Genomic DNA, 25,105 nt, shown 5'->3' on the forward strand with positions numbered 1-25,105 from the left:
ATCATGCTAAGTGAGTAAGCCAATCTCAAAGAACTAAGGGATGAATGATCTCGCTGATAAGCGGATGAGGACATATAATGGGGGATAGGAGGGGTTAACATTAGGGTTAGGGTTAGGGTTAGGGTTAGGGATAAGGAGGTTGGTAAGAATGGAGGAAGGAAGGACTGTGTAGAGGGAAAAGAGGGGTGGGAGGGGTGGGGGGGAAGGGAAAAAAATAACAATGAATCAAACAACATTGCCCTATGTAAATTTATGATTTTTAATTAAAAAAAATTGTAGATGGACACACACAAAAGAAAAAACACCAAGAGAAAAAATAAACAATAAATTAATGGACAAATAAACAAATACTTCTCAAAAGGAGAAATATAAATGGACAGCACATATATGAAAAATTTTCAGCATAAGTAGCAATCAGGGAATGCTACATTGAATCTCAACACTGAGATTTCATGTTGCTTCAGTCAGAATGGCACCTATCAAGAATACAAACAATAATAAATCATAATAAGAGGATGTGGAAGAAAAGGAAAACTTTTACACTGTTGTTGTGATTATAAATTAGTACAACCACAAAAGAAATCAATATGAAGATTGCTCAAAAGACTAAGAATGGAATCACCATATGACCCAGATAAATCACTGCTGGATATTTATCCTAAAGAATTAAAATCATAATACTTTAACAGTGCATGCATATCCATTTTCATGGCAGCACAATTCACAATAGCTGAACTATGGGATCAGCCTAGCTACTCATCAATGGATAAATGGATAAAGAAAATGTGGTATATATAGACAATGGAGTTTTATTCTGTCATAAGGAAGAATCAACTTTTGAAGAATCAACTTTTTGCAGTAAAATGGATGGAACTTGAAAATATTAATATATATTAAGTGAAATAACCCAAACTCAGAAGATTAAGAGTCATATGTTTTCTCTGATGTGGATACTAGAAAGAAAAAAAGGAGAAAGGGAGAAGAAAGGTGGGAAAGAACTAATGAAAATGGATCAGTAGAGTGAGGAAATGGTCCAGAGGGAGTGAGGAGAGAAGGGAAAGGGGAAATACTGGAGAATAATATTGGTCAAATTATATTGGTATACTGTGTGCATTAATGATTATGTAACAATGAAGCCATCATTATGTACAACTATAATGAACAATAAATACACTAGGAAATATAAATAAAATACACACTGAAAAGAAGTGCCCTACACACTTGCAATTTTATCATCAGCAATTTGAATGCATCAGGTTTTGAACTCAAGCTGTATCTAAATGTTATCTAATCTATATCTAATAATTATGTATGATAATTATAATCCATTTCTTTGAAATGAAGTATTTACTACATTTAGCAACTGAGCATTTCATGGGACCATTTATAGCATAATTTAGATAGCTATCAAATGGATGTGGAGTTATTCTCATTGCTCCCTGTGTTTTCTTTTGGAAGTAAACCATCTACACACTTAATTTTTTAAGAGTACAAGAAATTCATGAAAAAATAATTAAAAGACAAATTTTATCTTGAAAATTGTTCATATGAGTTAAATTACAGAATGTTAAGCATTAAAAAAATGTGAGTCACTCCCGAAGCTACCTAGTAATCACTTTGTATTGCAAATCTGTTAATTTCATATATTTTTTAAAGTTTTGCAGGGTGTTGTGGGTCTATAGAATAAAACCCCATTTCCTAAACATACTATAAAATCCTTGTCTTTAAACTATCTCAGTCTTCTTTCCTGAAATTATTCTTTTTTCTTATATCCTGTATTATAGCCATATCAAGTAGCTGTATCCTTTTATTTTCCGTAGTGAAAATATTTCCTTTTGTTTTTCTGACAGAACTTCTTAACCTCCAGACATGTCTGCTCATCTTTCCTCATCTGTACCCACTTTTCTGTGAATGCCATGGAGAAATATATTATTTCTCTTTGGCGCCATAAAACACTGCAGATATTTTAATACAGCATTTGGAATATAGTACTCTAAAGCCCTTTTCAGGTTTCTTTCCCTACCAGATTATAGTGTGAATTTCCTGAGGATAAAGACCATGTCTGATTCATGGTTTTATCTTTACAGTCTACCTTTTAATTACCACATACAAAAATATTGCTCAGTGCATGTGCAAGATATTATGTATATAATGGTAAACAACATAACCATGAGTTATGAAGGCTTCTAGAGATTTTAGTGCAAAAAGAGGACACACATGTTGAATGAGTTTTTGCAAATACAAGGAGCACTCTAAAGGAAAACAAAGAATTATAGGACAATATGAAAGATGAATCGACCTTAGTCTTAAAAACAGATACACAAAAAGTAGATTTCAAAATAGGTATAGTAGTAATAACTTATTTATCTTTGGTTACCTTTTGCCTACTTTTCTGTTTTTCCCCCCTGTACGTGTTCCTGGTTTAGAAAAGTACATATAACTAGGAAAATGAAAGTGATAGCATCCAAAACTCATTTTCTTCATTTCTTCTAGACAAAGAACTAGGTTCAAAATATCAAGGTCATGGTAGAATGTAGACAAAAATAAATGCCACACCCATTAATATTTAGAACATTGGAAAAACTAGGGATAGAAGGAACATACCTCAACATTGTAAAAGCTATGTATTACAAACCAAGGCCAACATCATTCTAAAAGGAGAAAAATTGAAACCATTTGCTCCAAAAACAGGAATAAAACAAGGATGCCCACTTTCACCACTTCTATATAACATAAACTTTTAAACTCCAGCCAGAACAATTAGGCAAAAGAAAGCAATTAAAGAGATACAAATAAGAAGAGCTCAAATTGTCTTGGTTTGCCTACCACGATTCTATATGTAGAAGACCCAAAAACTCCACCAGTAAACTGCTAGAACTCATAAACAAATTCAGTGAAGTAGCAGAATATAAAACTAACTCCCACCAATCAATTTTATTCCAATGCTCCAAGGATGAATCAGTTGAAAGAGAAATTATGAAAACCATCCCACTCATAGTAACTTCAAAAACAGGAATCAATCTAACAAAAGAGGTGAAGGATCTCTACGATGAAAACTATAGAACACTAAAGAGAGTAATTGAGGAAGATCTTAGATAATAAAAAGACCTCCCATGTTCTAGGCAGAATTTATACTGTCAAAATGGCCATGCTACCAAAAGTACTATACAGATTAAATGCAATTCCTATCAAAATTCCAATGATGTTCTTCATAAGAATACAAAAAACTATCATAAAATTCATTTGGAAAAATTACAGGCCCAGAAAAGCCAAAGCAATTTTGAGTGAGAAAAATGAAGCAGGAGGCATCACTATATCAGACCTAAAATTATAGTAAAAAACAAACAGCATGGTATTGAAGCAAAAAGAAGCAAGAGGATCAATGGAACAGCTTAGAAGACAGATAGAAACCCACATAAATACAGTTACCCATATTAGACAAAGGCATCAAAATCCACACCAGAGAAAGACAGCCTCTTCAACAAACAGTACTGAGAAAACTGGAAATCCATATGCAGTAGAATGAAAGTTAACCAAATCTCTCACCCTGCAACTCTCAGTGGATCAAAGACCTAGGAATTAGAACAGAAACCTTGCACATACTAGAAGAAAATGTAGGCTCAGCACTTCAACATATTGGCTCAGGAACTGACTTCCTTAAGAAGACTCCTAAAGCACAAGAAGTAAAATTTAAAAAATCAGTAAGTTAGATGGCATAAAACTATAATGCTTCACAGCAAAGGAAACAATCAAGAGCATGAGGAGAGAGCCTACAGAATGAGAGAAAAACTTTGCCATTTGCATCTCAGTCCGGGCATTAATTCTTAGGATATACAAAGAACTCAAGAAACTTAACACCAAAAAAAGAAAAGAAAAAAAAAAAAAGAAAAAAACCCAAACAATAATTGTGTAAAGGAACTGAAAAGACCCTTCTCAAAAAAAGAAATACTAATGGTAAAAAAAAAAAAAAAAATACATGAAAACATGTTCGGCTTTTCTAGCAATGAGAGAAATCAATGAGAGAAATACAAATCTCACTCTAGTGAGAATGGCTACAAGAATACCAGTAACAATAATGTTGGCAAGGATACAGGCAAAAGGGCATGCTTATGCATTGTTGGTAGGACTGCAAATTGGTACAACCTCTCTGGAAATCAATATGGAGATTTCTCAAAGAACTAGAAATTGAACCACCATTTGACCCAGTTATCTCACTCCTTGGCATATATCCAAAGGATTTAAAATCATCATGTTTCAGTGATAAAGAGACACATCAATGTTTATAGCAGCACAATTAATGAGAGCTAAGCTGTGGAACCAACCTAGGTGCCCTTCAACAGATGAATGGATAAAGAAATTGTGGTATATATACATAAAGAAGTATTACTTGGCCAGAAAGAAGAATGGCCTTATGACATTTGCCAGTAAATGGGTGGATCTGGAGACTATCACGCAAAGTGAAAAAAGTCAATCCTGAAAAATCAAAGGCCAAATGTTCCTCTCTGATATGTGGATGCTAACACACAATAAGGCAGGAGGTGGGGGCAGGGTATTGCAAGGAGAAGAAGAGAAGTTCAGTGGATTAGACAAAGGATAGGAATTATAAAGACATTAGAATGAATCTAATGTAAATTTCCTATGTACCTATATGAGATACCAAAGTGAATCCCACCATTGTGTACACCCACAAGAATGGGGTCCTAATTATAATAAAATATATTCCATGTGTGTATAATTTTACCAAAATGGATTCTACTGTCATGTGTAACTAGAAAGAACCAATAAAAAATGTCACTGTTCATGTGAAATGAGAGAAAATAGGTCAAAAATATCAAGACAAGATGGGAGTAAATGTATGCAAAAGATACTTCATAAAGGACTGTTATCCAAAATACAAAAAGAATTCTTAAAATTAAACAACGAATTTAAAATTCTAATTAAAAATGGAAGAAAAGATCATAAAAGACATTTCAAAACAGAAGATATACAAATGTCAAGGAAGCGTAAAATTTTTTTATATCACATATTATCAAGAAAATAAAAATTCAAATAACAATGAGATAGTAGTACACATCTATTAAAATATCCAATATTCACAACACAGACAACACCAAATGCTCAGGAGGATGTGGATAAACAGAAACTTTCATTCATTGCAGATGGTAAAGCAAATGATGAAGTTACTTTGAAAGACAGTCTGGCAGATCTTTATGAAACTAAAAATCTTTATAATTCAGTCATTGTGATCCTTGGTATTTACCCAAAGAAGTTAAAAACGTCCACACAAAAACATGGTCATGGATGTATACAGAAGCTTTATTCACAATTGCTAAATTGGAATCAACTAATATATTCTTTAGTAAGTGAGGGGGAATATAAACTGTGATTCCTCCAGACAATGGAATATTATTCAGCACTTTAATGAAATTAATTTATCTAGCCATGAAAACACTTGAAGGAAACTTAAACACATATATTATAGCATGAAATAAGCCAAAATGAAAATGCTGCATACTGCCTGACTGTAACTGTGATATTCTAGAAAAGGCAAAATTATGGATCCAGTACAATCACTAGTTGTTTCTAAGGATTTCAAGGAGGAGGAGCAATGAATAGACAAAGCACAGAGGGTTTTTAGAAAGTGAAACTTCTTTGAATGATACTACAGTGATGATTGCATGTCATACACTTTAGTTCAAAACTATAGAAGGTACATCAAGCATCAACTGTATTGGAAACTATTCATTTTGGTAAGGATGTGTTGCTGCAGGTTCATCAACTATAATACATGCATCATTCTACTGAGATGTGCTAAGGTATGAGAGAACATATGCATGTGTCCGGGTGGAAAGTATGTGGTAAATCTTTCTATCTTCCATTCAGTTTGGCTATGTATCTAAAAAGTGCTCTAATGATAAAATTTATCATTAAAAATGAAGTAGAGTCTATATGTGCTTAAAAAGCAAGTATATGAAAATATGCTAATATATTGGCCACCAAGAATATTGTAGATATAATAAACTTTAAATATCTATATTTCGAATCAATAACTCATTTAATTTAGATAGAAGTTGTGCATTGTCCTCTCTAGCAGGTGTCAAAATATAATGTATTTATAAACTTTATTAAAAATAATGTAATACTTTGTACTTGAATAAATATTTGTAAAATACTCAAGAAGAATATCCAGTTACCTGAGATCACAAAGAGAGATGCTGTGGTATCAATATATAGAGTATATGTCTTAATTGCCTTTTGTTCATATTCCAAATATTTTCTAATTTATATGTAAAAGAAAATGGAGGACAAATTTTATCAGTTCTTAGTAAAACAGTCCACTATTTTCACTGGTTTTGACATATTTCATATATATTATTTAAAAGGGACTGGTGAAGTAGAGTTATTATATTTTTTCTGAGTATTATTTCATGGAACCCTGGCACTAAGTATGAAAATAGAAATGCTTGTATACTATCAATCTTATCTTCTTCAGGATTTTGGCATTTGTGTAATGATTATTTAGTAGTACAAGGTATTGGTATGGTAGCAATACTTTCTTATTATATTTTTGCTTCATATAAACATCAATTACTAAATTATGAATGTTGGACCATTTTTAATAAATCATCATACTAATTAGAACCCAAAAACTGGAAGAGAAATTTTTTTCAAGATGGTTTTCAATTTTTCTAAATTTATTTTTGCTTTTTTAAATTGAAAGATAAAATTATATGTATTTATGATGTAGTTGATATTTTGAAGTATATATATATATGTATGTTATGGAAAGTCTAAATCTGGCTAATTAACATAAGCATTACCTCACATAGTTATCACTTTTTGTGGTGAGAACATTTTACATCCAATCTTAGCATTTTCTAAATACAAATAACTTAAAGAACACTAATGGATCCCTTCAGTTTTTAGAAAACACTTTTAAGATCCTTTGGAATTATTTTTCTTAATTTTTTTCTGTTATGCTTTTTCCTTGACAGATAAAATAATATGTTTTTATCATGAACAACATGATGTTTTGAAGCATATATGCATTGTGGAATGATTGATTTTTTCTTATGGCATATATGTTCTGACCTAAATAATATGAATAAACTTCTTACCACAATCCAAAATGCAGTCACCATTAAGCCTATTTACAGATGAAGACACTGAGTCACAGGGATGCTCACTGACTTTACCTTGTATATTACAACACACAGGAGAGACTAGGATTTGCACATAAGTCATCTAACCATGAAGGTCTCATTCACTGTGTAACATGGTACGAATATGCCTATCAAATGAAGGGCCAGCAAATGCAAGGAATTTGTCTCTTACATTTAATATAATACTCATACATTTAATCCCTATATCTTGACTAACATTTTTCTAATAAAAGTGACTCATTCATTTTAGTCTTACCAACCCAAGGAATGACTGACTGGCATAGTCAGACAGTGGCTAACTAATTTCAAATAGAATTTAAATCCATGTTCTTAAACTAATCAGTACAAAACACTAAATGCATTAAATGATTCAGTCTGTACATATAAAATCTAACAAAACTAACTCTTTTATGAGAATTACCCATTTCTGCATTATTTGGGTACCATTTGGTCATCATTTACAATATTAATGAAGGCTGCTCACACTGGTGCTCACAATTCATCAAATTCCCTGTGGAAGCTTACTAGATTCTAGCATGCAGAGTCTGTTGATAATATCTGTAGAGCAGGCATAGCTTACCGAGACTCTCATCTGTTTTCAGTGACAAGTAATCTAGACTTTAACAAATATGCCAGGAATGCCCAGCTTCTAGAGGTATAATTTGACTTATTTTGTTTAATTCATTTTCTGAGAATTACTGGATCTCAAATTATCCTTACAAAATCACTTCAGTAATATTAAAATTATTCTGTTTATGTAAAGAAAAAGTAGAATGCATTTTAATGGGAGGATTGACCTGCAGAAAGATGAATAATTTCCATCAAATTTTGTGCATTATGTTAAACTAATGAAGACAAATGTATTCATTCATTTTAGTAAAGCTGAAAAACCAAAGGCCAGCAATTTTATGCATCCATAATGATGAATATTACAGTACTTATTATATGATGAATTGGGAATTCTAGAAATGGATGGTTAGCAAAACAGGGAAAAACATGCTTCTCATACAAATTCCTACTTTTATAAACACTGGCATCTGCCTCAAACAAACAATATGCCTCCCTGGTACCAATTCTACACACCTTACTTCATCAAATAGTGAGAAATAAAGTAGTGGATTCTCATGCATTTAACATTAAAAAACAGAAATGAAAGAAAAAACTTTCATTTCATTTCACATATCAAAGCAGTACATTCCCCCCCAAAATCAATCATATAATCCATCATTCTCTTGTTTACTTCAGACTGAATGTGGCTAAAGACATTATTATGGCTTAAAACTTCCATGTAAGTTATTAATAGGACTAATGCTATTTTTCATTAATTAATAGCAAATTATTTTAAAACATTCACTTGCAAAGGTAACATTGAATTAAATTATTAAAGTGTACTCTAACATTTACAATTAAATTAGTAAATATGATAAAAGTGAACTGTATATTACAGTTTCATATGTGGTAAAATTGTCTTTTAATCTTACAGGATATTACAAAATAGTCACATGGTCTTCATTTCTGTGATATGACTAATTTCTTTTAGGTTTTCTTCAAAGAAATATTCTTATTGATTGTGAAATAATTATACACTAACTGTTTAGAATTTATAACTGATTTAATTTCACAAAAAATGAAAACAACTGAGATGCTAGAAAATTGGAATACTATCAACAATCTGCACAGACATGAGCACACTTCTCTACACCCCTTTCTCAGTGGTCACACATGGCCTGCTATTAAAGTTGTGAATGAAGTAACAAATGAAAGAAACATGGCACTAACTCATTGCTGAAAATAGAAATAGTAATAAGACCCTTCAGTTAGTTTACAATATTTCTATCAAATTGAACAAAGCGAAGCAAAACAACACCAAATGGTCCTAGAGGATTTTTTCTTTTCTTTTTTTTTTTTTTTAAATGCTGCTTTTCTACCAGTTCACGGTCTGCTGAGTTCGCCTTGTCCTCAAAGTGTAAGATGCACTCAATCTCACAAAAGAGAAACCAAGAAGGTTTTCAGCACACACAGTCAGGAGCAAGGCCATGCAGCCAAAAATTCCATTAAGTAGAAATGCTCCCTGTTCAGATAAATAGATTTATCACCTGTGGTGAATTAAGAGCTCACACATTTTAAACATTCCTTAATGAAACAGCTGTGATTTTCTTTTTGCCTTTACCTCACCCACACTATTTTTTTTGTTTTTGAAATATGATTTTGAATGGAATAAGATGTTTAGTTAGATTTTTATGAATAAAAACATATACTACTTCAAAAATCCACCGTATAGTAGATACCACATTAAAATAATATTGCTGCTCCCAGGAAAACCCTGTAAGGGATTTAATGTCACCCAAACTTAATTAAACCAGCTTATGCTTATTTAGCATTTGCCTTCACATTATTGTTGATTGCTCCAGTAAGGTATTTTTATGTAAACAGAGCTTCCCTAATTAAATAGCTTCTATCTGAGTCATTCAGCAATTTCACAACACACTTTGGGCAGTAATCATCACACTTGGTGACAAATAGTGATGGCAAGCCCCTAAATGAATCACACAGGAGGAGGTCTGACAGGCTAGGAAGAGGATGCCTGGATCTGGGAAAAAAAGGAAAGGAGGGGGAAAGAACATGTATAATTTCAAAACTTGTTTTTGATTTCCCATTCCAAAAGATTTACTTGTACTGTGTTTTAATTTACTTCACTGAACCACATACACTTCCATGACAATATCTCAAAATCTAGGAAGTGGTAAAAGCAAAGTAAAGGAAGCTCCTCTCTTTGATCACACTTATATTAGTAAAAATTAAAATTTTCATTAAGGATTATAGCTTCTGACAATATAAATTCAAAATTCTAGGGAATTTCTGGAACTGATATAAATTTTCTATGACCTGTGCATGTAGTTCTCTCTTCTGAGTATATTTATCTCATTAACTCCAGTTTGGTAAAGGGCAAAAAGCCTTAAATAACATTTTTTCACACCCTAAATACATTCCATTTTTGGTTTTGTTTTTAAATAAAATTAGATAACATTTTAAAACGAATGAAATACACCCTATTAATAATATTTAATATGACCTGGAAATGATAACATAAGTGGCAGATGCTACTTGGTTAGTTGAGAAATGCAGATTTTAATGCTTCTTGGAAGTCTTTGGGAAATCAAAATGTCATTAAAATACTATAGTTTTATGTCATCTTTTAAAAGACTAAATTAATATTAAATGATTTGTGAAGACACATTTTTAGAAATATGAAATAGAAAATCATAAATTATTGCCTGAATCTTTTTTTCTGTAACATAATTAAGGGAGAAAAGTATGAAATGTTTGTTTCTAGATCATACTTCTTTGATGAAGTTATATGAGCGAACTCATACATAATGTAAAGACTCAAAATTCAATTTGATTTTATACTCTGCTTAGAAAGAATAGCATATGATTCACTGAAGTTAAGAATTTAATGTTATCAAATTAAAAAGAAAACACGTTATCTGAAAACAGGAAGAAAAAAATTTATTTCCATGACTATTTATTGAATATGAATATTTATTCATTTGAACTTAAAGTACGGTTTCATTTATAATTAGAGTTAAGGCAAATTATATATTTAATGTAATAAAGATCATTTAAGTAGTAAGAAAATAATTTATAAAATTAAAATAAAAGTTATTTAACAATGAAAATAAATTAGAATGTATTCAGCTGGGCACAGTGGTGCAGGCTTGTAAACCCAGGGGCTCAGGAGGCTGAGGCAGGAGCATTGTGAGATCAAAGCCAGACTGAGAAATTCAGTAAGGCCCTAAGCTACTTAGAGAGTTCATGTCTCAAAAGAAAAAAATTTAAAAGGGTCTAAAGATGTGGCTCAGTATGCAAATATTCTCTGATCATAATTGTCATGTCAAAGTATTATTTCAACCTTTTCAATTTTTAACTTCCAGAAAGTTCTTTATGAATGAAGTTTATCCATGAGTTGTTACCTACTTTTTAAAGAATTATTTTATTGAAAATGTTCATATACTACATATCACACTACAGTAACCAATACAATGCAAAACAGATCCCACCTAGAAATATAATCCAAACCAATTTTTATAACTTTCTCATATGAGTGACCTTGCCACTATCAATAAATATATTTTACAATAATTAAGTTTTCTCCAGTAGGGCAAGAGTTGATCGAATCAGTCAACAGTTTAAAAGATAAAGAGGGAATGATCTACATCCTCATGTTTATAGTTAGAATTTGTTTTGTTCTCTTGTCTATAAGATAAGCTTAGAAGAAATAGATATTCCATATACTGTAACTAGTATTTCCCCCAATTAAAAAAGTTATATTCAAATATTCATGTATACATCAATATTTTTAATTGCTTTAGATTTTCTTTCCTAAAATAAGTTACCTTTTAATGGTGTCCAGGATGGGGAAGGCTCAGAAATTATTGATTGTATGGTTCCAACAAATCATAACAGAGGACTTCCTCAGAATGGATTCCATCACTTATCTTCCTTTTTTGAAATAAGTTTCACATTTAAAAAATCATAGTGAGTTTTTGAGATTTTTATTAATGTACTATTTTGATTTACTTTTGGCAAGCATTCCCTTGGAGCAAGATACTGTGATAGAGAATGTCCAGGTATGTTGGCATACTGTGTTCACATATAAAAAAAGAAAAGAAATGCAAAACTCAAGTCTAAGATTTCATCTTAGATATAAATCAAATTCTTTACTTGAGAAATATTAATGAGTGCTATTATGTACTTCTAAGTAATGAAAATATCTGAGATATATGCAAATGTTCTCACACATACTCCCTACATTTCATTCTCCTTCTTAAATTTATTTTTGAATTTTTGAATTCTTCAGTGCCACTATTAAATTGAATTACTCGAGTTTCTTTGATAATGTCATCACATTTAATAATGTAATATTCCATATTTATCTAAAAGTAATTTATTTCCTCTATTTATAAATCTTGCTGCACCATCATATTTGCAGATGTGATATTTGTTCATTCGGCAAATAATGATTGAGGACCACAGTGTGCAGCTACTTATAAAACAATTACAACACACAAGGAGAGACAAAAATCCCTGCCCTCATCCAAATAATGCAAACCAACAGAAGATGGAAGGGATACACAAGCATCTCACTCCTCTTAGAAATAATGAGGCCTGGGGATGTAGAACAGTGGCAGAACTCTTACCCAGCAAGCACAAAGTCCAGAGTTCAATCCCTAGTACTGCAAAAAAAAAAAAAAAAAAAAAAAAAAAAACAGGAAAAGAAAAGAAACAACAATGGAAAAAAAAAAATACGTTTGTTCAAGCTCACTCTAAATGTGACTAAAGGGCAATGGGAGCTTAGCATATCCCTGCTTCAACCTTCATAAATGCTTTAAGAAGGTGCCTAAACATCTTTTTTCCCTAAGTTTCTAGCCCAATTTAGAGCAAATTCTGGGGATCTGTTACACATATTACTTGGGAAGTTATTCTAAGTTTAGCATTCAAAGGGTCTGCTGATAGTACAACTCCTTTATTCTACTAGTTAAAGAAAAGGAACCTAGTTGGGTTTAGTGGAGTCACCATCCAGGCCCAGCTACTCCAGTGGCTGAGGGAAAGAATCACTGATGCCCAGGAGCTCAGGCCAGCCTATGTAACAAAGTGAGAACGAGTCTTTAAACAAAAGGGACCTAGAGCTCATAAATTTCAAATGAGTTGTCCAAGACGACAGTGACAAGTCTAAATCTAGAATATCAGAATACTGAATGTTGAACAATGATACTACTAGGACATTCCCAGTCTCTTAAATATGGGTAATCAAATATGTTGCACATCACAAATTCCAAATAAGTGGTACAGTAACTTGAAGTTTCTGGGTTTACTATATAATTTTTACTTAAGGAAAGGACTATTCTTGACCTAACTATGGAGAATGCCACACTGAGTACTCCATGAACACACAACTGGGGTAATAAGCTCAAGCTTTAATAAGATTTAATTTACCACATTTTGAAAATTAAGTTTCTCAAACTATAATTGTGGAAAATCTATAACTTTTTATGTTTAACAAATATTAATTGTCATACTTTTGAATTAGAGTCTAACCTTAGTAAAACAAGGACACAGCATTGGGAGGTCTTTCTCTGGTGCAAGCAAGAAGGGATTATTTCCATGAAGAATTGATAAACGATAATAGTGTCAATTATCACTTTGCACTAGCAAGTCTAAAACATGTTAAAGATAAAAATAGTCCTTTGAAATACTTTTTCATAATCTAAAGTTCTAAACAATTATTGTTAAGCTCTTATTGAACTTCAAATTAGAATATGTCTTTCTTATTCTTTCATAAACATTGCATTATGTTTGTAAATTAAACAGAAAAATTCCCATAATAATGTTGACCCCCCCACCCCCAGTACATGGGGGCTCATATAAACTTGCAAGTTTGGCAATAGAAACTCAAGACTTTGTTTTTCTTTTTCTTTTTTTTCCATTTGTTTGTTTTTTGTTGTTTTGTTTGTTTTTGTACCAGGGATTGAAACAAAGAGCACTTAATCACTGAGCCATATTCTCAGTCCTTTCAATTTATTTATTTTTTTTATATTGAGACAAGGTCTTGCTAAGTTGCTTAGGGCCTCACTAAATTGCTGAAGATGGCTTTGAACTTGTACGTCTCCTGCCTCAGCCTCCCCGAACCCCTGGAACTACAGGTATGCACCACCACTCCTGGCTTTTTTTTTTTTTTTTTCCCACTAAAGTGATTAAACATCTCTTTTGAATCCTCAGTATAAATGCAGAAATATGTAGTATTACATGAATTAGCATCTTGAAATTTTCTCAGATCCATTTTACACTGCTTTGAGCCATAATACATTTCAGATAACTTTCCCAAATATTAGAATTTAATATTGAATTTTTTGGTGAGGTCATTATGGTAAAATTTTTATTGGACTTCCCAAGCATTTCAAAGTTACTATAAATGATCCTAAAGGAGTAAACGCCATGGATAGTATTTCAAATTGGAGGGTTTATTATAAAATGATATTTTCATAAAATTTTGAGCAACTTTCCAATACTGCATATCTATTGTTTCAAGTGAAAGAAACTTTTCCAAATTAAAATTAACAAAATTATGAGTGAAGCTATATCAACATATATGACTAAATTGCTTAAAAGAACATGCAATAATTTATTTTTTAAAAGTCATTGTAAATTTTTAGGATCTAAGATTTAAATATATGTCATTTAATTCTTGTGATATGATAGCAAGTATGTGTTCTTCCCTTTTTTTTCAAAAATACACTGACAAAATTAAAATATACTAACTATTATATTTTGCTTTTGTATGGTGAGCTTCTTGTTGCTGCTGTAACAAATTACCATGAACTTATTGGCTTAAATCAAAACCCATTTTACCATCTCAAAGCTCTAGAGGTCAGAAATCTTAAAATCAATGTCTCTGTAGGGTTGTGTTTTTTCTATATCATCTGGGAAAAAAATTTGCTTCCTTGCTTTTCCCAAATTCTAAAGGTCAACTGCATTTCTTGACCTATGGCCCCCTCCTCCATATTCAAGGCCAACAGGTAGCTTTGTATCTTTCTATTATTTTCCCTCTCTCCTCTCTTCTCTCTCTCTTATCATAGCATTTAACTGTGACTCTACACTCCTGCCTCCTCCTTCTTATAAGGGCTCTTGTGATTGACATTGGACTTAACTGGTTCATCGGTATGATGTCTCCATTTCAAAATCCTTAATTCAGTAAGAGCTACAAAGTTCCTTTTGCTATTTAAATAATATGTTCATAGGTTGTGGGGATTTGGACATGGACATCTTTGAGCAACTATTATTCTGCCTCCATATGGATACATATACTGCAATATTATGTATTTATTTATTTATAACAAAATATATATTCATATATTTATATGTGTAGGAAAAATTATATATGTAGACAGATTTGTATATATGTATGTGTGTATATATATTTGTATATAAAATCTGATTCCTTATTTTTATTTTCTTTTATGAATCAGGATCTTGCTATCTTGCCATGCAGTTCTTAAATTTGTGGACTCAAACCAATCCTCCTATCTCAGCCTCCTATAACAGGCATGTGCCACCTGGCTTAGAAATTACTATTCTTTTATTTCATTTTATTATTATGACTGAACATAATTTTACGATGTATAACAGAGGTGTAAAGCAATTACCCTTGATGTCAAACATTTTAGATATTTCATTGATAAAAATAGCTGCTATTTTAACCTTCTTTTAAGTGAAACAATTAAAGTAGTATTCATAGAAACCATTTGTACCTTATTCTTTTAGTTAACTCTCTAGTTAAATAATATTCATAAGCCCCAAATCAGGAAAAAAAAAAATTGTTTCAGAAACCTTATTGATTCCTAAAACTTTTTTAAAATGTAAGATTGAGAAGAGATTCTTTAGGGGCATGCTGTGGCTATTAGAACAGTGTTACAGTAATAATGGCTACAGGATATTTGGTAGGGTTTATTTTTCTTATTTACTTACCATTTTGAAGCATATGTCCAAATTGTGAAGCTACTTTTATACAGTGAAAAAATTGACAAGAAATAATCAGTGAAAACAAAATTCTTCACAGCTTATATGGAGGTCCTATCCCCCCCACCACCCCCTTTTCCTAGCAACTAAGATTAATGAAGAAAAAGCAAGTGGTTGACATACAACCTACCCATGGGAGTGCCAACACCATAACCTTTGGAGTCTATGAGTCCTCCGATCTGTGTCAGGTTACAGTTCCGCTGGGTAACAAACTCAATGGTTGTTGACTCCATTAGGAAAGCATAGTCAGAGGTCAAAACTCGCTGGATCCCTTCTTCATTGCTCTTCACCAGCACAGACTGCCTCCTGCTACTCATGAAGGCCCACATTTTGTCATAAGTGGAGATTTTTGATTTCTGGGGGAAAATAAAATGCACTTCAATGATAAGAAAGATATCTCTTAGTCTCTATGTGATCTTATAATATTTAGACACAAGTGACTACACTTAATTTACTCACGTCACCCAATTATTATATTAACACTTGGAAATATCTAGCACAAAATAAAATCAAGATCTGCATTAGAAAGTTTCTCATAGAAATTCTTCATCATATTTCCAGGTATAATAAACATTCCTTTAACAAACATGTTGAAAATGCCTTACTATTTTAAAAATTCAAGGTAGCAAATCATAGAACAAATTAAAGAAAAAAGATTAATAAGGTTATTTTGTGCTTGCATCTTTCATGAGTATCTTACATTTTATTTTTCAACATTATTATAGCATCAAATTTAGAAGAGAGAGAAACTGGACATGAATTGACACTGTCAGATTGCAAGAATTTTTGTTTTTCACCAATCTGTTTGAGTATAACACAGATGTCACATTAACCCCCAAGGATACACTAAGGTATAGATTGAAGAGACGAGGAGAATTTCTTACAAATAAGGTTACAAATAAGGATGACTCCATTTCCACTGAGACAATCTGGTTACCACAGAACCTCTTTTAGTCTGCCTAAAAACAAACAAAAATCTATTGCTCAGGCCTACTAACTAACTAAAAATCCCTGGACCAATAAAATTGAATAGATTTATAACCAACTGAAAATTCTCAGTAGGGCTTTACTAGAATTTCATTATTAACAAAAAGAAATGAATTTTGTTCAGAGACACTAGTAAAGCATAAACATGAAAAAGGTTAGCATCTGCTTACTGAAAGCTCAACTCTGAAACCCTTATCTGTATTCAATTCTTTTTCAGATACAAAAGAATAACTACTGATGTTATGAACACAAAGGGGATATTCATCATACTGATTGCATTGTCTATAAAAAGTCAAACCATTTTTAAACAAATAGATATGATTTTTTTTTTTCGAATTCATTGCTATGTGTGTGAAGTCATCAAAGTTATTTTAGCACGACTTCCATTAAAAGGAAGGCACACATCAATACTCGGAAAAAATTATGCCATTATTTGGGTGATTAAATCAGAAGAAATCCCTCATAATTTATTAGGGAAAATTAAACTGCAACAAGTGTTTTATGAAAACAAGGATAGCATTAGGACTAAGAGAGGGTTAGTAAAGCCAACATTTGTTCTTCACTGAACTCTAAAACATGCTAAAAGATGAATGGCTTAACATCTGAAAGATGCAGTTAAAGATCCCAACATAAGACCGACAGGAATATTTGAGAAACAATGATCTAGTGTTTTTTGAGAAACAATGATCTAGTGTTTTTTGTTGTTTTTTTCAAGAAAAATAATGAACTATTGAGAATAGAAATGGTAAATGCAAATAATACATGAGGTTATGATGAAATTCTTATTTAGATCATTGTGATCAATGATGAGAATTTCAGTCTCATTTGTCTTTTCAAATTGGTGTCAGAATGAAGATGGTGAAAATGGCTAGCAGAAGCTCATTTTCCTTACACAATAAAGCAAATTTTTCCTAATATTTTGGATAAAATCCAAATTATAGCTCCACATATGAAGGTATATTATATAAAGAAATAAAATTGGCACAGCTTTTTATTTAGCAACTAATAGTAGATAAACAAAATTCTACAAGTTATAATACACAAAAAAATTTATAATTAAAGTTTCACACTCATTATTAGACAATTTTAAAACTAACATTTTCAAAAGATGATAGTTTAAAATTATAACTAAATATAATGATACCAAACTCAGGCAAAAGATTAAGAAAGTGTACAAGTTATTTTTACCTATGGTTACAAAATTACCTACTTTAATCTCCTTTGTTTTGTTTATAAGAACATCAGCAACAAATACATTCTGTTACTTTATTTTCATTTTATGATATACTCAAGCCATTGTTGAGTTCATTGAAATAAACTGCAGGATTAGCATTTTTGTTCCAAAGGGAAACATAATGACTACAATGTCATCAAACAGCATCACAAGCACTGTGAAGCCTAAACATCATTTACACAGCATAAACAATTTGAAGAAGATATTTATGTTTTATATGGCTACATTCTTAAATTTTGGTAGTCAAACCTTTTTAGTTCAAATAAACAACATTTTAGGAGTTATTTATTTTTGAAACATATACTGTGCAATATTAAATTTAATTTGCCAAATAAAACTTTTACAGTTTATTTTTTCATTTAAAACTCTTGAAATATTTCACTCCAGAGATTTTTTTTTTAACTTCTCTGAGCACTTCCCAGAAAACACTATCCAAAATCATTTTTAAACTAATAATTTTCTATCTTCCATTCTTACTTCAGCATTTCTTGTTTATTGCTTTCATGGATCTATTGTCTACAATTTTTTTTTTTTTTTTTTTTTTTTTTTTTTTTTGTAGTTTCATTCATATCCCTGCCGGTCTGGAGAAGATATAAATGCTTTCTTATTCTGAACATTACCAAATGAGTTTGGATAGAAAAGTCACCCAAATTGCTTTGATTCTCCTAATAAAAATAAAAAGTCAATTTTAAGAAATTTGATGTTCTTTTGGTCACAAGTCAACCACTGAGTATGTGGAGGTATCCTTCTGACATTGTTTCTTTGTGGCTTGTTCACTTGTTCAAATATACCTTCTAATTTTACCCATTTACTTATTTGGATTGCCCAACTCTGACTATAAAACACAACTCTGTGCCAAAATAACATGGACAATAAGACTACAAGCTACCACTACTTTTGTAGACTGAGATGTGCTTGTGTTATGGGGCGCAACTTAAGAACAGAACTATCACGACTAAGAAGTCCAAATCTGAGAGTCTTTATTAAGCTGGCCAGCTGACTGTCTCACACAATTCCCCAATAAAATGACTATTGGGAGAACAGCCCCGACCACAGGGTTGTAGGGGTTCTTATACCAAAAATCACTTCAATCATAAGGGTCTGTTGCTATCATTCAAAATTACAAACCAACATCATGAGATAGTCAACAGAGGGGGAAGTGGGTCAAAATGACCCTTACCTAGGTACAAACTAAAGAATGGTTGCTAACATCCACACGATTACTGTTTACATGGTACGCTGGTTAAGAGCAATAGAGGTCAAAAGAGAGCAATTTTTACTACACAGGAGTTGCCATTGTATATTATTAAACATGTCACACTAAGTAACTGATGATGGGTACAGAGGTGGGGTGTTCCCATGGGAGAAGTTTATTTCCTACATAACATGGAGTCTCAGAGCAAAATGGAGTCTGTTTAGTCATTTCCTTTATAGTCTGGCCTATAACATTCTCATGGAGTCAGATCTGTCAGCCCATCACACTTGTGTGTGTGCATGTGTGGTATATGTGTGTGCAAGGTAACTGTTTGCTCTAGAACTCTACATGTGGGTTCAAGATACTAGAAAGAGGAAGTATTAGAATTTCAAAGATGGCTGTTTTCTGACTTGTATGACTACATGTTGTGTTAAATGAAATATACACTTCCAGTTTTGTATCACTTAACCTCTCTTGCACAAAGGCCAATCATATTTGTATGATCCACAATCATATTCCCCAGAAATTTCATATGAATCAAGGAAATTTTCAGAAACTCAGGTCTATTAAGTCATTTGTTACCTATTTTCACAGAAACGTGGAAAAGAGAACTAATTCTTAAAATCTTTCAATAATTCTATTTCTATTATTTTAATAATGAAGGAATTGTAGTGAATCACAGGTTTAGAAACTCTGCATAGCCTGAATTTTATTGAAAACCTCATAATTTTTTCTAAGCCAGTCTTTTTTATTATGGGTTTCCTTGTGGTATGTTGTGCCTGAATAAAATATTTTTATCATTTCTACTCCCCCCTTAATCCCCTTACCCTTCCTTAACTCCTCCTCCTGACCCTAGTCCTCTAATAGTCTCTCTTTACCTTTCTTGTCTTTTATCCAGTTTCCAGATATTACATAAAACATGTGATACTTGTTTTTCTGAATCTGACTTATTTAACATAATGATCTCCAGTTTCTTACATTTAAAGATGATTTATAGAATATTGAAAAAATATATTCAAACTAAACTCTTTAGACCAAATACAAAGCTTAGAGTGTTTGTTCTTTGTAAACCTGACTGCTCATAAATAGTTGATTACTTTCACTTACATAACAGTTAACATAAATTCAGAGGAGAGTTGAGCTGAATCGAAGTAATGATCACTACTTCTACAGCTCTTATTAGTTTAATATATGCTTTTATGCAAGCTATTTAATCTCTCCAAATTTCAAATCACATAGTACTGGAATGATACCTGCCAGACTCACAGGGTTATTTTGAAGATTAAATAAGACAACATATGTAACCACACTATGCAGTAGTAAGATGTTTTGCAATTTTTATAATATTTTTATAATAAGAAACTAATACTATCAAATTCTCATGTATTGTTTGTCTTTTTAAAAAAAATTCCCAAGTAGTCTCATGGTTAGGGTCCAGTGGAGAATGTCACGGCCCAAGTTCCTATTCTGGTTGGGGAATACTTGTTTTCATAGTAAAAATATTTAAAGAAACAAAACACAAACAAACAAAAAACAGTCCAAGAATTCTTGCAAAGGTTGAACACACTGTCTCTCTTATGGCACAAAACTAGGATGAAATAGATTAGGAAAAGTTGTAATAGAAAAGTAATTTGGGCAGCTGGAAAACAGATGAATTGTCATAGGCTAACCAACTTTTAGAATCCAACATCTTCCCCCACCACAAATTTCCGGAGATTGTCAGAATGAACATGGATCAAACAAAAGTAGACTTTACTGGAAAGATGCTTTAAAAACAGTTCAAGCATTAGAGCCTATTTCTGAGCAGCATGGTGACTGAACAAGTCCAGAGAGTCAGAGTATACTGCGCACAGTTGAGCCCGGGGAGGCCATACTGAAACTGGAAATAATAAACTGAAATCTTAAACTATACAGACCATTCAGGCCTCTCTTGGGCCCTAGAAAAGCCTCCAGAAGAGTAATAGATATATTTCAGTAACATCTGAACAGCTCCAGATATGAAGTATTATTAATAACACTGACTAAAATAGAAGTTGATACCAGACTATTCCAAATTCTTTATAAATACAAAATCATTTATGTTTTATAAGAATGTTATTAGGTAGACATTTTTGACTCATTTTACAATTGAAAAAACAAAACAAAAAAGATGCTAATAATTTGCCAAAAACCACATGGTTACTTAGTGGCCAAACCATAATTCAAACGTAGGGTGATGGTAGCTAGAGGGTCCACATTTTTAAATAGTGCACTACCTTAACTCTACCAAAACACACATATAGTGGATTTCACAACTAAAAGATCCACTAAATACCTTGGAGTGCAGCTCAGTTTTTCAGACTTGCGTAAGAACCCAGGGCTGCAGTGACTCTTTTAAAAATCTATAAAATGGGATCAAATAGCTAAGGATAATAACATATTTGAGGAGACCCTCTAACATGAAATATAAAAGATCAAAAAAAGGGAGATACAAATGTACTCAGAGAAGTAAATGACATAAATATGAAAATAAAAATGGATTATATTAAAAGAAACCATATTAAAAGAAAAATCATATTAAAATCTGATAGAAAAAGGGTTATTAAGCACCCATAGATTTAATCACTGGGTACCAAAATAATAATAATAGTAATAATAATAATAATAATAAATATACTCTAGACTGAGAGAAAGCTCTTAATAGATGCTACCCCAAAGAGGAGAGGAAGATGGTGGAGCAGAGGTAGGTGGTGATCCTGACCCCTCCACAGCCCAGAAAGAGGCAGAGAAGGAACAGCTGAGGTTGACAAAATACATGCTCTAAGACTCAATATTTGACAACCTGAGATCTAGAAAGACTTGAAGTTCATTACTGGAGCAGAAAATAAGGGCAGAACTTGCTAACCTCAAACCCAAACCAGGTTGGGGTGAGGGGTAAGAGTCAACAGAGAGAGAGAGGACAAGCACGTAAGTTCACTCACTTAAAACAGCTGCAGAAAGCAAAGCAGACTAAATAAAAATGTGACATGAGCAGTGGGGTCACTGGACAAGAGCAAACAGTTTAACCCAAATTTGGTACAGAAATTTATGCTAGGCATGACAGTCATTTCATGGAGACCACTGCTGGCTGGTGTTCAGAGAAGAAATTAAATCAACACCGCATTTCCCCACTTTCAGATAGCAACAAGTATAACCAGACCCAACACCCTGCAGTGGGAAGTCTCAATAACCTGCCTAGAAGGAACCTGTAGAGGAATTACTAGTAGCAGAAAATCACTGCAATTCCTTCCCCTCACCACAAAGTAGTGGAGTAGATCAGACCCGCTCTGGTAAGTGCACACTGCACAGCCTCCATGGGAGCCCCAGTAGAGACAGAGCAGATGTTCACAATTCAAAGTCATAGGAAGTGCAAGTGCAGAATTAGGTGACAAGGCCTTCTTGGTCCCTGGCAGGGGAGGATGACACCACCTGTGATTTGCAGTCACAACACGTGGGGGTTTGAAAACAGATGGGGCATCTGTAAAAGTTTTGGACAGCAGAGAGGGAAGGTGTTCATGATTTATGGATGTAGGTAGTAGAAATTTAGACATGGGTGGGGTGGCTTTCTGTGTCCCAGCTAGCAAACTGGAGCAGCATCCACAGTTCACAACCTTGGGTAGTGAGACCTAGAACCCAGGGTAACTGGCTGAGTCTCTTTCCTAAAAGTAGGGACAGTGTCCTGGTGATCTGTGTCCATCAGTGGGAAGAATTCTGCACCAGAGACCACCTACAGAGAAGCCACAATCACAAGTCCTATGCATGCAGACAGCTACCATGCTCTATGACAATTTGGAAAGATACCCTATAGAGGGGAGCAGGTGTGTGGTCATCTGTGGCAGTCAGAATGATGGCATAGAGCCAGGCACAGTATAGATAAGCTAATAGACACAGAACCACACCCTCCAAGCATCCAGCCTCAGTCCCCTGGGCTGACATAAGATAACCAATTGGTGGAAAGTCTATAGCAACCAGGGAAGTGGTTCCTATGCTCCAGCACCTCTCAGGGAATCCAAAGCCAAAGAGTGATGGGCATCTTCTAAATATCCAAAATTCTGATGAAATCCAAATCAAGACTCAACAAGAATTTTCTTCGCCTTGTCCTGGTTTACTAAAAATAGCTCTAACATCAATTTTGATCCTATAAATGCCATTCTTCATTTTGATTTGATAGTTGTTACTCGAGTATTCTATACTGTGCCCTTGAATAATTTGTTGTATTTCTTTTAATATTTAAAATCATTATCATTAATGATTTTTTGATTATCATTAATCAAAATCATTCTCAGCCATTTTGTTTTCTTAGCTCAAGTTTACACTTGGCTCCTCTTACACCCTCTTTTCCCTCTTACATTATCTGTTACTCCTTTTAATTCACCACCCCTATCCATCTTTTACTTCTTTTAAACTTTGTTGTATTATTCTTTTCTGTTTTTTTTTTTCTTATTTTTCTCCTTTGCCCATTTTCTCTTCTCCTTTTCAACCACCATATAATGTTGCAGCAATTTTACTGTATTTAATAACTAATTTTTCAACTTATTCCAGAACACTAGTACAACTTATCCCTGGATTAGAGGGATTGTGAAGAACAGTATGAACAAGTTTTTGTTGTTGTTTTTGTTAGTTTGCTTGTTTTCCTAAGGTTGGATAGTTCATGCCTTTGATTATACTTGGTAGGATTCAGTGTCTTCTCTCCGAGTGGTGCTAATGCTAGGAATAGCAAAGGACACACAATGAATGAAAATATCAATATCTGATGTTTGCCCAATCTGAGGCTCTTAAGAGAGAGAAGCACACAAAATAGTCCCTTGTATAAAAGAAGTGATAATCATTCCAATAGATAGGTAGACATACAAACAGTTAAAAAAATAAGGAAATAAATAACCAAAATAGTCCACACTTCAACAAATGACCCTGTGGAAACCACAGTGGAGAAAATGTTGGATAAAGTTTAGAAAGTTCATAGTGAAAATGTTCAATGAGCTAAAAGGATGTATGGAATAAACTTAGAAAGTGCAGGAAGTAAAAGACCATTTTAATAAAAAGAGATTTTTGAAAAAGACCCAAATAGAAATCTTGGAACTAAAAGAATAGATAAATTGAATTAAGAATTCAATTCAAATCATCACCAATACAATACAGCATTTTGAAGATAGATTTTCAGGCCTTAAAGATAAAGTATATACTTTTCAAATTAAAGGCAACAATAAAGAAAAGTTAAGAGACTAGAATATTCAAGAAATCTGGTACAACATTGAGAGTCCAGATTTGAGAAATATTGGGATATAAAAAGGGTCTGAAATATTAACAGAAGGAATTCACAATCTCTTTAATGAAATAATATAAGAAAACTTTTCAAATCTTAGGAATGAGATGGAAATAATGATAGTAGAGTTAAACAGATATTATTACCTAAAGTACAAATATGACTGCATGACCAATGTGATCCTACAATATGTATAATCAGAAAACTGAGAGAATACACTCCATTTATGTAAGATCTATCAAAGTGTATAAATGCATTCTACTGTCATGTATAACAAATTAGAACAAATAAAATAATTAAAATATATATATATACATATGTATATATATGCATATAGAACTCCAAATAGGCAAGATTCTAAAAATTCTCTACAAGACACAATATAATGAAAATTCCTAATAAGCAGAATAAGGATAGAATTTTAAAAACCACAAGAAAAAAAACACAGGCCACATTTATATATAAACCAATTTGGAATTCAACTGATTTTTAAACCCAGACCCTAAGAGCCAGGAAAGCTTAAAATAATACATACTGAGAAACAAAGGCAAACATATGCCAACCAAGGTTACTATATCCAGAAAATTATGTTTCAGAATTAAAAATGAAATAAAACTTCCATGATAAGCAGAGAACAAAAGAATTCATAACCACTAAGCCTGCACCAC

At 32.5% G+C, this 25,105-nt stretch overlaps 1 protein-coding gene across 1 annotated transcript in view; it reads right to left on the reverse strand.

Moving 5' to 3' along the window:
- Window positions 1–25,105, reverse strand: part of GRIK2 (glutamate ionotropic receptor kainate type subunit 2) — a 677,480-nt gene that overhangs the window by 24,310 nt on the left and 628,065 nt on the right. Inside the window, exon 15 of the mRNA XM_079148658.1 lies at window positions 15,871–16,096. Coding sequence (XP_079004784.1) covers window positions 15,871–16,096 — 226 coding nt within the window. The remainder of the gene's footprint in view (window positions 1–15,870; window positions 16,097–25,105) is intronic.

Source organism: Sciurus vulgaris (genome assembly GCF_902686455.1).
Source record: "Sciurus vulgaris genome assembly, chromosome: 7".
NCBI classification, from domain to species: domain Eukaryota; kingdom Metazoa; phylum Chordata; class Mammalia; order Rodentia; family Sciuridae; genus Sciurus; species Sciurus vulgaris.